Source organism: Mytilus californianus, unplaced genomic scaffold (genome assembly GCF_021869535.1).
Source record: "Mytilus californianus isolate M0D057914Y unplaced genomic scaffold, xbMytCali1.0.p SCAF_1, whole genome shotgun sequence".
Taxonomy (NCBI): domain Eukaryota; kingdom Metazoa; phylum Mollusca; class Bivalvia; order Mytilida; family Mytilidae; genus Mytilus; species Mytilus californianus.
In genome coordinates, this window is record NW_026262581.1 from 69,379,013 (window position 1) to 69,393,905 (window position 14,893).

Sequence of the window (14,893 nt, forward strand, 5' to 3'; positions counted from 1 at the left end):
TTCATTTTACTGACATTTCCATGTTATGTGATCATCAAAAATTATCCAATAACTTATAATTAAAGAGGAAAACCTTGTACTCTAAGCTTTATTAAAGTGGAGAATTAAAAACAGGATATGTACATTTTTGGAAATATTAAATGTGATTTCAGTGTCAACCTTTGCTATTCTGTCTTTTACTATACATGTATCTCTCTCACACAAATAAATTTGATATTTTCTGATAATGTACATATAATTTAATAAAATTATCTTAATTAATTTCCCCCTCCAACAAAAAAGGGGGTGGGGACAAATACAAATTTTGTATATCAACACCAAATCTTCATTGGTTGTATAATATCTTTGACTTCCCTACTGTATTAAGTTTTTCTTTCTCTGCCAATAGGAAGTGTTAATTTAGAAGGTAAGAATTCTGTTGTCCTGTTTTTATAGTTTCCTTGTTTTATTGTGAACCCATGTATCACCATCACTTTCTTCTTTCAATAGATAAGAACAATATGAATAATTTTGATGTGTATATAAAAAAAACGGTGTTCATGCATACTGGCTTCTTTCAGTAGAAACTTCATTATCAAACTATCAGCATTGACTAATATTCCTGAATTGGTACAAGAACTAAATCTGTATGGGGAATCAGGCAAAATAAATTTTTCTTTGGGTTCGACCTGAGTGAATCTGTCACGGTTTTCAGATGAGTGAATTTGTCTGGGGTTGGAATGATTTTTGTCTAGGGGTTCAAACCGAGTGACAGTGCTTAGTGTTCTAGCAAAAGGAATTTTCTTATGGTTCCAGCTGACTGAATCTGTCTGGGATTTCCAGTCAAGTGAATCTGTCTGGGTTTCAGGTTTCTGTCTCCTTAGCAATCATACCACATCTTCCTTTTTAATATAACTTTCTTCTTAAGTGCATTCTGAAAAAAGATAATCAATATATGTTTATTTTTAAGAATTTCACATGTAAAAAAAATAGAAAAGTAGGGATTAATTGTCAGCTGTTTTAACTTGGAATAACAAGAAATCTACTTGATCCGAAAGATACATAGATACACCTTAATGTAAACCTGATAGAAGTGATGGTGAAGCTTGTTAGTCATTGCAGTTAGCTCCTTTTAGTTGTTGAGTTCACTCCCTTTGCATGCTTTACTCCCTAGCACTATCCTATCTTATTTTGTGTTGTCATCATTGTTACTGAGTTATTGCCTGTATATTAGAATCAGTTGAGAATTCATTCTGAAGGCCAATAAAGTGGAATAAGAGATCAACAGACATGGCTGATAGGTTTACAAGGGCAATAACTCTGTAACTCTCGGTTGACAATAGGTTAAAATGGGAGAAATTATGTAAATAGTGTTCTTTTATGTTTTTATAATATTATTAGCTTTATTTTACAGCAATCCCAAGTTTTGATAGAGTACATAAAAAGCAATTGTGTATATGTTAATATATTGTAAGTTTGGAAATTAATGTGTGCATTGATGACAGTGAAATTTATTAATGCATTAATATTATTAGCAGAAAACAGAAACTGCATCGTGAAAAAACTATAAAATTCTCAAAACCTAAAGTTTTCAATTAGAATGTGTCAAAATCTTGTTAAATCAATCCAGAAATTTAAAAAATCTCATGGAATGCAAAAAAAAGGCACTTCTGGTTGCAACTTGGACCGAATATGATATCGCTTAAATCTGTTTAAAAAATCTAAATAATTGTTGGAAAAAATGTAAAATTCTCTTGAACTCTTTTAAATGGTGTGAAAATGTAACCTTACAGCAGGCTTACAGGTTTTCTTGGACCATGACAAGTTTTAAAACAGGAATCGTGCACAGTCTAACATTCTCAAAGCATAAACCTTGTTCAATTTCATAATATTATCGTTATTGATATAAAGTTAATGTTTGAAATATTTTAACATATATTAGGAAATGCAGTTCTTTTTTCTGCTAGTATATATATGATCAAAACAAAATGCAAGCTTTAGATAGTAAGAGGTAATCTGTTCATGTATCACATTAATTTCTGAATTGTAGTGTAAACTAACTAATTTTCACAAGTGATTTATTTACACGACTTTTACAAGTAAAAAGATAATGTTAAAATAATAAATGATCACAAAATAAACCTTACTTATATGAATTCAAAAGCATGGTTATAAAATAGTTAATATATTAAACATATCTGCAAAAATAAGTTGGTGTACATTATAGGTTTTATTTATTTATCAATATTTACACCTAAAATATATTTCATAGAATTGTGATAGTTAGAGACAATAGAAATTTAATAGTATAAACACAAAAGGGACAAAGTCAAATAGTTTGTGAAAAAAATATCATCGAATACATGGTACTCCAAAACATCTTAAAAACTCTTAACAAAAAACACTTAAACAGTTTGGTTTAAAAATGTTTTTAACTGGCTGACTGTGAGTTGACTGTCAAATGCAAGTATCAAATCTGTAGCAGGGAGTTTCAAACTCCCTGAAAATAAAAAAATACTATCAAAGGCTATTAATATTAAAGTTAAGATTCAGATTGTAGTTTGACTTAAGTCAGAGAGTCATGACCTCAAACAACTCCCCTCATAGACATCATTGATAAGTTCATGTCTAAAATGCAGTGAAGGTGTCCTAACATTACATTTATGAAATCAATTAATAAACTTTTTTACTAGCAGGTCAATCAATGATCCAATGTTTTTTACAATAATTATTTCAACTATTATTATAAACAACAATGTATGATTGTTCAATAACAGCAGTAATTTGATGCAAATATAAAATGAAAATGAAAAAAAAACCATCAACTTAATTATACAGTGGATGACCGTTATATTGATTAGTTTAAGGGTAAACATTTTAGTTACACTTAAATCTGTTGACCTTTTATGTATTTCAATAATTTTTATTTACTGATTATGACCTATTAATTGCCAAATTAAATAGAAAATTATTCGGTTATTGATTTCTAACCAGGATTTTGTGAATGGTTGTTGGAAATAAAGATGACTACAGGATAAATTATTGATGATTTTGTTTTCCATATCTTCAGGATCTTTAAAATGATTCTAGGACATATAGTTCTTGTATTTAAAAGCAATTTGAGTTCAGACAAAAAATTATGAATAAAAGGAGAATGGAGTATTTTATAGAATTGAATTATTAAAAATTCTTGTATTCACACGGTTTTATTTAATCATTTGTTATTGGATAAATTATGATCATTAGCAAGAATTACAAAAGTTTGAGATACAACAGTTTGGAGATCAGATGTAAGCTAAAACACCTTATGAATCATGGTGTAACTTATATCTGTTGAGATATACATAAATAACCAAATATACATTTGATGGAGGAAGTTTTTAGAAGGGTATATGATAACATGAAGATTTATTTTCATTACTGATCTTTGAGAAGGGTCAGCTTGCTCTGTTGAAAGTTACTATGATAGTAAATAATGTGAAATAGAATTATATCTTCCTGTTTCATTGTACTTTGAATATTATTATTCTTATGGAGTGAAGAATTTTTTCAATGTCTAATATAACAAGTGGGGTATAGTTTGCAGGACATCACATGCAACTTCTTGTTTCTTTTGTTGAAATGTTTTAACTATTGTTTAGAGTTCTTAATACTAGTGGCAGTCCCATTGTTTGAAGTTAATACTGAATAATATCCCTCAGTATATTTACCATGTTTTTGAACAGCCTGTACAATTGAAGTCACAATGAATATGAAATAATAAAATTTGCGTAGGTTACAGTACAGAACAGAAAATCTCAGATACCTTAAAGCACTAGCAATAGCACCCAGTATGTTTGGTATACTTTTGGGTACATCAATGTTTTGGGTAAATCAATGTTTTAGAAATTATACAAATTAATGGTCCAGAGTTACATAAAAAAAACATACCACAGAAATCACAGATGGTGAGATGCTATACCAGGGTAAGGATAACTTTGTTGTTTATCAAAGGGAGGTAATTGAGTGTCAGTTTGAGGGCAGTACCATGTCTGGAGTCTGACACTGTTTATTATCAGTTTAAGACATTATATATTATAGGCTCTGATCCTGTCCAATATATGATAGTATTATATTAGGATATAGTTTTTCTTTTTTCCAATCATATTGTGCTTAATATTGTTGTAAATGATGCCCTTTATGGGTTCTTGATTAGATTAATAAAATTCTTATCTTATTATATATCTATTGTTATGGTTAGCTACACATGGTGTGGATCTGTGTTATATAACAGGTGATAATATACTGTTAATGGGCTAACTGCTTCTTTTAATGTGCACCATTTCCTTGTCATGTTCAACTCTAGTGTGGGAAAGAATTAATAAGCATAATATATCTGAAAGGTGTCAAGATATAATAATACCAGAAACTGCAACAATATTATTACCAGTACAACCTGTCTAAGATTGATATCCTCATTAGTTTTTTCTCTAGGAATTTTTTGGGGATTATGACCGAAAGGATGGTCATTGGTTTTGAAAGATCTGGGGATTATATAGAGTGCAAAACGGAATTTATTAAGATTTTAAAGGACGGGACCTAAATTAACAAAACAGCCCTCTAGGGAACACTTATTTCTTAAGACTTTTTGGAGATCAATAAACATATGTTTTATAAATCTGTTTCATGTGGTTGCAAGATCTTTCAAATGACCCATTGATGCTGAAAAGTTTGCATGAATCATGCACTTTTAGACAGCCATTGAATCCTTGGTCTTAATTAGATCTCTCACTCAACAAATCTAACATGTAGTAACAAAACTAAAAAAGAATAGAATTGTCATAGTACTGTTAATTTTGTAGGTTTGAATCATAATACAGCAAATATCTTCTTCTTTTTTTTTATATAAATGTAAACTTCACAGCAATAAGATTTTATTCAGACATTTTAAATTTAGTTTCTGATGTCAGAAGAGAAATAATCACTTCCACAAATAGATTTTCTGTCATGTACAATGTATTATAGAAGTTCCAGGATCCTGACAATATTTTGATATTTTAGTTCACACTGTTGATATAAAATGTCCAATCAATGGCTAAAAACAATTGTTATCTAGGTTGTGTCAACAGTCTATACAATCTTGGATTGTTTTCAGGTTTATTTTATCACCTGCATTGAATTGCTATTTTCTCTTAGAAGATGTTTTGTTCCTTACAAACCTCCATGCATGTTTAATAAACATGGCATTAAAAATGTATCTTACACAGTATTCTGTCATTACAAAATCATATTTCTTTCTCAAAATATGGAAAGAAAAAGTTAAAAAGGTTGTAAATATAACAGATGGTCAGTATAAATTATAAAAAAATGTTCAATTGAAATTGGGTTTCAAAATTAGTTGAATGAAAATGAAAAAAGCTGTTACAGTATGGAACAATAAGTATCATCCATCAAACATCAGGCTACCAAGAGAACGCTAATATATTATGTTAAAAAGATCTAACAACAACTAAAAAGTCCTCGATACTGATAACAAAAAAAAAGGCAGATGTTAGTATGTTTATCATTGAAAACCTTGGATATAACTGTAGTGGGGATACAATATGATTTGTGTAATTAAATACTGGTTTGCAACAGGTAAAAAAATCCTTATAGGAATGTTACAGTCGTCGCCTGGATCTTAAAGCCTCTTTGTGACTGCATCATAACAGCTGTTTTATAGTCCATAATACCTTGATTAATCTCAGTGTTTAATCTTTTAAGTAAACCAACTTTTGCTCTTTTTGACATTAAAAAATTCCAAGTGTTTTATAAGGGAAAGCAATTTGATTGAGATTTTTGAATTAGAGAGCAGTTAATTTAAAACAAAAGGGTTTTTGTCAATACTTATCAGTTTCATCTTAAAGGTAATTGATTATTGAAAGTGACAAATTGATTGACAATAAGAATGTGTGATTGTATGGTTCATTGTGGGATAGCTTTAGGTTAGTTGGGAAATAATTGAACATTTATTTGACACAGTTAACTTGTGTAGATTCTTTTAGATTTATCAAAAAAAAATCTCTTTTCCTACCTTACCTATAAGGTATGAAGGAAGAAAACTGTGAGTCAATGTGATCAGAAATTAATATTCAATATTAGTGTATTGATAAATATCCGTTAGAACAATAATAAATGACTAAGTGATGAGAAAAATAAAAATAGATTAAACTGTGACAGAAGTATTACTCAGGTCTGAAGGAGGTTTAGAAAGTCTAGATATATACATAAATTGTTTATAACTTTAGGAGACCCAAGACTTTATGGGAGTCTGGCTAAGATGACCTAAGCTTCTGTATGTTTTTCTGAAACAGATGGTATTGATCAAAGTTTTAAATGTATACAATTCTACCTTTTATAAAATATAAAGTTGCCATTGATTGTGTAAACATAGAAGAAAATGGTGACAGATCTAAAGGGAAGTTGATCAAAATGTTTTTTGAGTAGTAAATATCGGTACTCAGTTCTGTCAAATATTTAAATGGAGGGATGATGGAAATACATTAGTGCAAAAACTGTTTCACAAAAGAATTGAAGAGGAAGTTTTTATCAATTTTATAATATTATTTGAGATGTACATGAAGAAATGATATTTTAAACTTTTTACTGGAACTGTATGAACTTTTAGATTCTTGCTTACAGTACTGCTAAGTTGAATCTGATTGATAAAACTGGTCTCTTCAGGGATTTATAGAAGCTTCAGTTTGGATGGTCATTGATGGTCATCATATTACTGGGGAAGATCTTAACATCTGATAAGTGGTCAGGGAAACTTCCATTCAATACAAGTTTGTTTTTGTGTTCATTAGATAGGGGAATATCTGATGCAGTTTTGACCATGTTGAATAAGACCTGTGAAGTTGTTTGTAATGGGATATAAAGCATCAAGGTTTTGTGAGTACATGATCAAATATTTACTGATCAACAAAAGTTCAGTGATACCAGGACACATTTAAAGTAAAGATATAGCTACTTACTGGTTTCATAATCTCTTAAATCTGTGAAATAGCTTGAAAGTTTTAGTAGAAGATAAAATCAAACTTCAGGAGCCATACTTGTATATTCCTGAGGAGTAATTAATGTACCGACCCTGAAGATTACCTGTCGACAGCTGAGGTCATCAAAACACAAATAAAGGTCTTCGTTTTACCAAAAATATTTGACAAAAAAGTGAAAATTTAATACAGAAAACACCTGCTTTTTTATCATTTTCGCTGCTGTATTTAAATTTTCTAGGGTGAACAGAAAGGAAATACAGATATTAGAAATTGGTGTAATTTTAGGGTTTAAATGATTTATTCATTAATTATGAATAACGTTCCGGACAGCAGCATGAAAATTAAATGAAGTTTTAATTAAACTGGAAACCAAACACCTTGTTAATTTAGGATTAATTGGGTAAGCAGTGGAATAGATCATGACCTTAGATTTTTTTCCAATGATCAAGCACAACTGATCAAAACTGGAAAGTTATACTAATATCAGTTGTAAGAATTTTATGCTGAGGAGTAATATAGTGTTCATTATCTGATGTTAAATAAATACAAATTATTAGAAACCTGTTTGTTATTAGATAACGTGTTAACTACAGTAAAGCCACACTTTATGATGAGCGCACTGGATCTTCACATCAATTAGTGAATAGCATATTTCTATGCTGTTGAAGGATAGTTGGCAATTTTTTTTTTGGAAATAGTCAGATAAACAGTATTGACTTCAATAAGAATTTCAGACATTGTAATATTGATGACACTTGTTTAAAACTTAAATTTATCACATAGTTTTTACATCTATATTCTGTGGGCGATTTGAAACCTTAGAACTTGTAGATTGAAAGTGAAATACTGTTGATGATAGGAGACCTTTGTTTTACATTCATCATGTCTATCTGAGGCCGGCCTTATCTCCTCCTATCATTGTCTTAGAACTTGATGGAGATCTTATGTAACTCTAGGTAGTTAAACAAATTCTAAGGAGATCTGAAATCTTTGCACTTGTGGTATGCAGAAAGGACAGCTTTGATCCAAGGATCGTGAATTACTTCTGACATATTTAACTGATTTTTTGACAGATTGCACATGTCACATTTGTGTTTAGTTTGGAAAAAAAAAAAACTATATAAATCCATATGGAACCTGCAATGAGTTTATGGAAAATTTGCTAAAATTACAGACAAATGTGTTCAAATTACAATTCATATTATCATCAAAGAGTGAAAATAATTTTTTGTGTTCAATGTTTGTCTTGATTTAATGCAACTCGTATTTGTGCAGATTAAATGGGAATTATTCACTGATACTAGGTCAAAATGATATTCATCATGCTTTAATGAAAACTGTTGTTGGATATACTGTTGATTATATGATTAAAAACATTCACCCACCAGGAACAATTGTTGAAAGGGAGTTAAATTAAATTAGAGGTGTTCCGTTTCATTTTCAATTAAATATAAATCCTACAGACACACTGTGAATACTTGTTATCTTGTTTTAGTAATTAGAAACATTGGGACAGGTCTATTGAGTTGGATATATATATATCTATTCTACTGGACATGATTTGTGCAGATTTGTATAGATATTTATATAGGTATATATTTTTTATGGAGAAAATGTTTTTGTAAAATTATTAGAACTGGACAGGGATTTCCTATGCACCACACAAGTTAGTAATCACCAATTAATTATAAACTCGTCAAAACTCCACAGGATAATTACCGAACAGTCCATTCATCAGGATCTTGTCAGTGCTTTATCTTATTATTTGTGTAAGACTATAATGGATGGAAACATGGAGGTTCAAAAATATGAGGTGACGACACCAAAGTCTTCATGTGATTTGTATTGATGGCATAGTATAAACTGTTTCCAAACCAATGACTTTAACTATTGATATATTTATTTTCGTTGTAATTTGGAAGCATAACTTAAGTGTCTTCATTAAAGTGATTGCAAATTTTGGTTTTATCGTTATTTGTGGTACTAATCGATTGAAACTGACATTGGACTATGGTTCTTTTACAAAAAGTTAGTGGAGGGAGAGGAAAAAGCAGTATTATAGACATGGATATTAAATCTGATGTTACTAATGTTTCTGGAGTAATAGATGGTGATGAGAGACCGGCTAAAAGTCTCTCTGACAATAGTGATAGTGTATCCAAAAACAGTCTTGATAGTCTCACTAGGAGTGTTAGTAGTGGGACCAGCGAGTCGGATATTACCATGGTTTATAGTCCAAGTAGAAGTGTTGGTAGTGGGACCAGTGAGTCTGGAATCGCCATGGTGAATAGTCCTGCTAGAAGTGTTAGTAGTGGGACCAGTGAGTCGGGTATCGCCATGGAAAATAGTCCCTCTAGAAGTGTCAGTAGTGGGACCAGTGACTCTGGTATCATTATGATAAATGGTATAGCAATACCGACAAAGCCTGGACATATCATTCCGTTAACTGAATGTGCAAAACATGGCAAAGGAGAAGATTGTAGATGTAAAGTGGTGTTTAAAGTTAGTAAAGGCAAGTATTGTGTAGTTCTTATCAAAGTCGTCATATTGTTTGCTGGTGTCCTTTGTTGATTGTATACTGCTTGCATGCCACTGTCATATAGACCTTGGCTAAAAAAGACAAAATATTACGGGCTTAAAAATGATTATTAATCAGTTTCATTATGATTAAGCTTTAGAGTCAATGATGATCTGTGTTAACAGTGCATGGATTTAAATTTTTTTTACAATAAACCTTCTGGTTTTTTAGATTAGATAGAAACATATAAGAATAACATGGATTCAATGTTAGTTGCAGTTTGTACGGTTCTAAGCCACGTACCTACATAAGTAACACATAAGAATTAAATGTTCATGAACTTAAAATATTTAATGTAAATGGCCCATTTTAACTTCTGATATTCTTTGATATAGATATCTTAACATCATTATTATTATTGTTTAAGATTGGGGCTCTCTGAGGGGGTTCCTTTTTTCAATAAAGTTGAATTATTTGATTTATCACATATAAATTTTACATTTATTAACAAAAATGAATTAAAAACAAATACCAGTACTTTGTAATTTGAAAGTTGGTTAATAAGATTTTAATTGATCTCTTCATTTTCACCTGTTATATATTTAGAATATCAAACTCCTTTGTATAAACTAGTGTTACCTATAATACGTTTTACTTAGTCAGATGTTGATCTCTTAGTATATATTCTTTAGTTACAGTTTATTATTGAAGACAGCAAAAATTATCAAAAATAGATTTGATTAGATAAGAGATATAATGAAAGTTGAAACCAGGTTAATGCAGTTTCATTTAGATTGTATTTAAAGTACAAATACATGTAGTCTAGAAAAGAAGAAGATGCAAATATTTTGATAAGTTGGCATACAATTCATGTTACTAGATTTCATGGGTTCAAGTGTTAAATTAGTTTTAAGAACTGTCCAATATTTAATAGTGGTTTTAAAAACTACAAACTGAAATCTGAAAGTCTAACCAGTTAAACAATATGTTAGAGGAGATTTTTGATATAGAGAAAAAGAAGGGGGTATTTTTGTTTTTTTTTGTTTTCCTTAGTACTATACTACTCACAATTTTTTTAAATCAATTAACTTTTGAAAAAATACTTTTTATTGGTCAGTATCTATTTTTACCTGCACTGAACTTGAACTGGCCGTTGGGTCAGGTGAGGTATTGCCACAATCACTGGGAATCATCTTCTGTCAATTCCTTTAAATTATGAGAAAAATTGGATATCACATTTTGGAGTTAATCTCCCTAAAATTTGTAATTGATATACAGAAATTTGGTCAAGCATAAATGATCAGCATGACAAGATTTTGGTCCATACAATTTCCATTCACAAATATTCTTGTTGCATTGTATCAATGTATGCAAAATTACAAGGTGAACCATACAGGTTTCTTGGAGCCTCTAGTTTCTGTTCATTTGAAATATGTTATGTTTTGTTATGATTGCTTCCATTCTGAGCCCAGTCTTTTGACATACTGACATGTCACAGACCTGTGACTCTGTTTCTTATTATGATGACATCAGCATTGTTTATTGACATTCTTGTACAACATATTTGAAGAACTTTATATCTTTTTTCAGCTGGGTTTTTGTCTTTTGACAATGTTTTCCCTCTGAACTCTTCATGCTTGATACCTTGTCACAGAACCTGAGTATAAATGGACCATTATTATCTTTGATGTTTTTTTAGTAATCATCTGAGGTCTTGCTACATTAGTTATGCATGATAAATGGTTTACCATAGGTATAATGAATTAGGCAATATTACATGCTAAGAATGGTTGTAAGGCAAGGATTGATGGATGGATTGTTTGTATTAGTTATGGAAGACATTGTCGGGGTAATTACATTGTGTTGTCAAAGTCTAGGAATTTTAATTGGCACTCAGATCATCATCATAGCTGGTTTTCATTAAGGTTGTATTGTGCTCTTTGGTTTTGAGGTCATGAACTGCATCTCTCATGTTTGGAAAACAAGAATTATAGAGTATTGCATTTTTTTCCACATTTTAATATCATAGAGTTTGGAAATGATTGAAAAAATATAAAATAGTGTAGAATGGGAAAGATAAAGAACTGATTGAAAGATAATGTTTGGAAAAGGGATGGATAGTAAAAATTGAAACATAATACTTAAGAAAAGAATTGTGACATTTGCCATTTAGTTTGGGCTGTGTTGATAGACATACAAAATAGAAGCAGCTGTGCTAAGACAAAAAACTGTTTTTATCAATTTCCTTAGCATGACTGTAATATATTTGTCCGAAGAAAGTGGACACCAGAGAATTAGAATAAGAAAATTTTCCTAAAGTGTAAGACCCTGTTTAGACTTGTACAAAATTGAACAGGTTTTTATTTGAATCGATCTTAAAAAGACCAGTTCGTATTTACATTTATTCCAGCAAGATCGATCTAAATCAATCTTTTGAGACCCAATGCATTAACATAGCAATATAAAAAGAATCAGTTTGGCCTGAGATTGGGGTTCTGTCTCTTATACCTATGCATAATATATACCGGTATATATATTTTCATTTAAAATTTCCAGGTTTCTCTTTGGTGTTTTTTCCAGCTAATCCAGGACACATTATATATAATGGTCTCCCAAGAGTTCAATTAAAAGCACAGTCTCTTTTAGACTCCACCATTTTCCTCTTGTCCAATCTGTAGGTTTTAGACATGTATTTTTGTCATTGTACATGCATAGATTTATGTTCATATCTAAATATCACTTTCATGTTTGTCTCGCCTGCGACGAAAGTATGCTTGACATAGTGATTACTATCTGGCAGTTTAAAGTATTTGTATAAAGCTTTATATTTCAGAAGGTAGAAGACCTGAATGCTTCATACCTTGTATGCAGATACCTTATTTTACGAAGTTTCCGTCTGTCATATGTCCATTGTCCTTGACCTCATTTTCATGGTTCAGTGATTGCTTGAAAAAAAAAAGAATTTTGTCATGTGAATTTCTCACTTATTATTATGAGTAATAGGATATATGGCATATGGGTTCCTTGCAATGTCTACCTGTCTGTCAGACAGGATTCACCTGACTTTCACCTCATTTCATGGATCAGTGATCAAGGTTTAAGTTACGTGATAAGGTCTGTTTCTCAGATACTATAAGCAGTAGGTTTACTATATGTGGTGTATGGAATGATTGTAAGGGGTACATGTCAGTCTGGTAAGATTCATCTGACCTTGACCTAATTTTCATGGTTCATTGGTCAATGTTAAGTTTAAGTGTTTTGGTCTGTTTTTTTCAAGTACTATAAGCAATAAGTCAAATATATTTGATGTATGGAATGATTGTAAGGTGTACATGTCTGTCTTGTAGGTCTCATCTGACCTTGACATCATTTTCATGGTTCATTGGTCAGTGTTAAGTTTTTTGTGTTTTGGTCTGTTTTTTAAATACTTATAGCAAGAGGTCAGCTATATTTGGTGTACAGAATAATTGTAAGGTGTACATGTCTGTATGTTAGGTATCATCTGACCGTGACCTCATTTTCATGGTTCATTGGTTAGGTTTTTGTGTTTTGGTCTGTTTTTCAATTACCATATTATAGTAATGGGTCAACTTTATATTTTGTATGTGGAATAATTGTAAGGTGAACATGTCTGTCTGGCAGGATTTATCTGACCTTGTCCTCATTGTCATGGATCTTTAAAAATGTTAATTTTATGTGATACTTGTAGTAAAACCTTTATCTTTAAGACTTTCAACATAAAATCAATGGTCAGTACAGCAGGCTTGACATTTCTGTATGTGCACTCTTGTTTGAACGTTGCAATGCAAGCAATCTCAGTGTTAATAAATTATGGAGAGTTGTGACTGTGTTAAGCATTTCTAAAAATGGATTTCTATAGAGATATTGAATATAAGAACTTTTTTAACATGCTACTAAATGTACTTTACACTTGAAATTGAAATCTCCAAAAAAAACTATATTTTTACCTTAAAGAAACGCTATGAATGAATAGATGTTAATTAGCATATTTAGAGCAGAGCATGCTGTAGTGATGTGAATATGATCCTTGCTTTGAAGAATACTGACATTACAATTTAGATTTTCAACTGCTAGTTCAAAAGGTAACAGCTGACTGCAGGAAGACATGTTACCCTACCCAGACACATTATTCTGACACCAATTACAAGCCCACCAATTTTTGCTCTATTTTAAAATACTCCCTGTTTAGTGGAGAGTAAGCAAAACCAATTGAAAGTCTTTGGTTTGAACTTGCTGGATAAAAATGAATTTAGTATCTGTTGTTTCACATGGTTGTCCATGTTTTGTTATTCTATAGATTTTTTTAAGAGTCTAAAATCCTTCTTTTTCTGAATTTTTGTTGCTTCTAACAATTGCATCTTTTAGGTCTTCATCATGGCTGTATTTTTGATGATTCATCAAGTGTTCAAATCCTGTTAAATTATTTAAGTGTCCAAATTATTTTTACTTTTCAAATGATTATGACATGGGTGGTACTGATTCATCTAAATGACCACAGTTTAATGTATTACAAGTAATGTGTTTAGTGCTGATTATTTATCCAGGTGTTATGAAGGCATTGATATTGATGTTTCAAGACTTTTGAGAAAAAAGAATATGAGAATGACAACAGCTGACTCAGTCTGTGATGTAATCATGTATCTACAGTGTAAAGCCAATGTCAGTGCAAAAGCATCAGAATGTCAAGAAATCTACAAAATAATAAACAACATTTGTACAGATGTAAAGTAGACAGTAGATAACTTATCAATAGGCAGAAAGTCATAGCTTAATTTTCTTTGCTATTTTATCTTTGTAATGAATCAAAAGTTTGTAATTGGAAAAAGTTGGGTTGTTTTTTTTTTTGCAAAAAATAATTTTCTTTTGTCTCAATGGACAGAAAACTGAGGTCACTTAAGCTACAACAGTTCAGTACAAAGTAATGAAATAGAAAAGATTTTAAACAGTATTTTGTGTAGTAAAGTGTTTTTTTGAAAACTATGATAAATTGCAGTGTTTTGTTGAATGTACTGTAATATTAACTTTCATACTGAGAACAAAATTTGATTAAGTGTAAATTTGAATTAACTGCAAGCAGTCGTTAATTAGACTTAGTTCAGATTTGTATTCAGCTAGTATTTTTCTGGAAGTGGTTTGACTACATTGTATAAACTTTGAAGATATATCCAACATTTAGGGTCCTTCCTGTTAGCCTTCAGTTGATTCATTTGAAGAAGTACAGTTTGTCTTATATAACTTTTTAGCTCACCTTGCCAAAAGAACCACACAAGCTTTTGTAATCACATGGTGGCTGTAGTTTGTTTTTCAAAGATCTTAATCTCCCCACAAGCTACTGAAACGATTTAAATTAAACCAAACT

The 14,893-nt window shown here is 30.7% G+C and overlaps 1 protein-coding gene across 5 annotated transcripts in view; it reads left to right on the forward strand.

Annotated features, from left to right (window-relative positions):
- LOC127706598 (membrane-associated guanylate kinase, WW and PDZ domain-containing protein 2-like) overlaps positions 1-14,893 on the forward strand; it is a 106,443-nt gene that overhangs the window by 28,860 nt on the left and 62,690 nt on the right. For 4 of the 5 annotated variants that reach the window (XM_052211256.1, XM_052211271.1, XM_052211278.1 and 1 more), the window contains one exon: positions 389-406. The exons of the other annotated variant lie outside the window; for it this stretch is intronic. In XM_052211256.1, the coding sequence (XP_052067216.1) occupies positions 389-406 (18 nt within the window). The remainder of the gene's footprint in view (positions 1-388; positions 407-14,893) is intronic. 5 annotated transcript variants of the gene reach the window in all.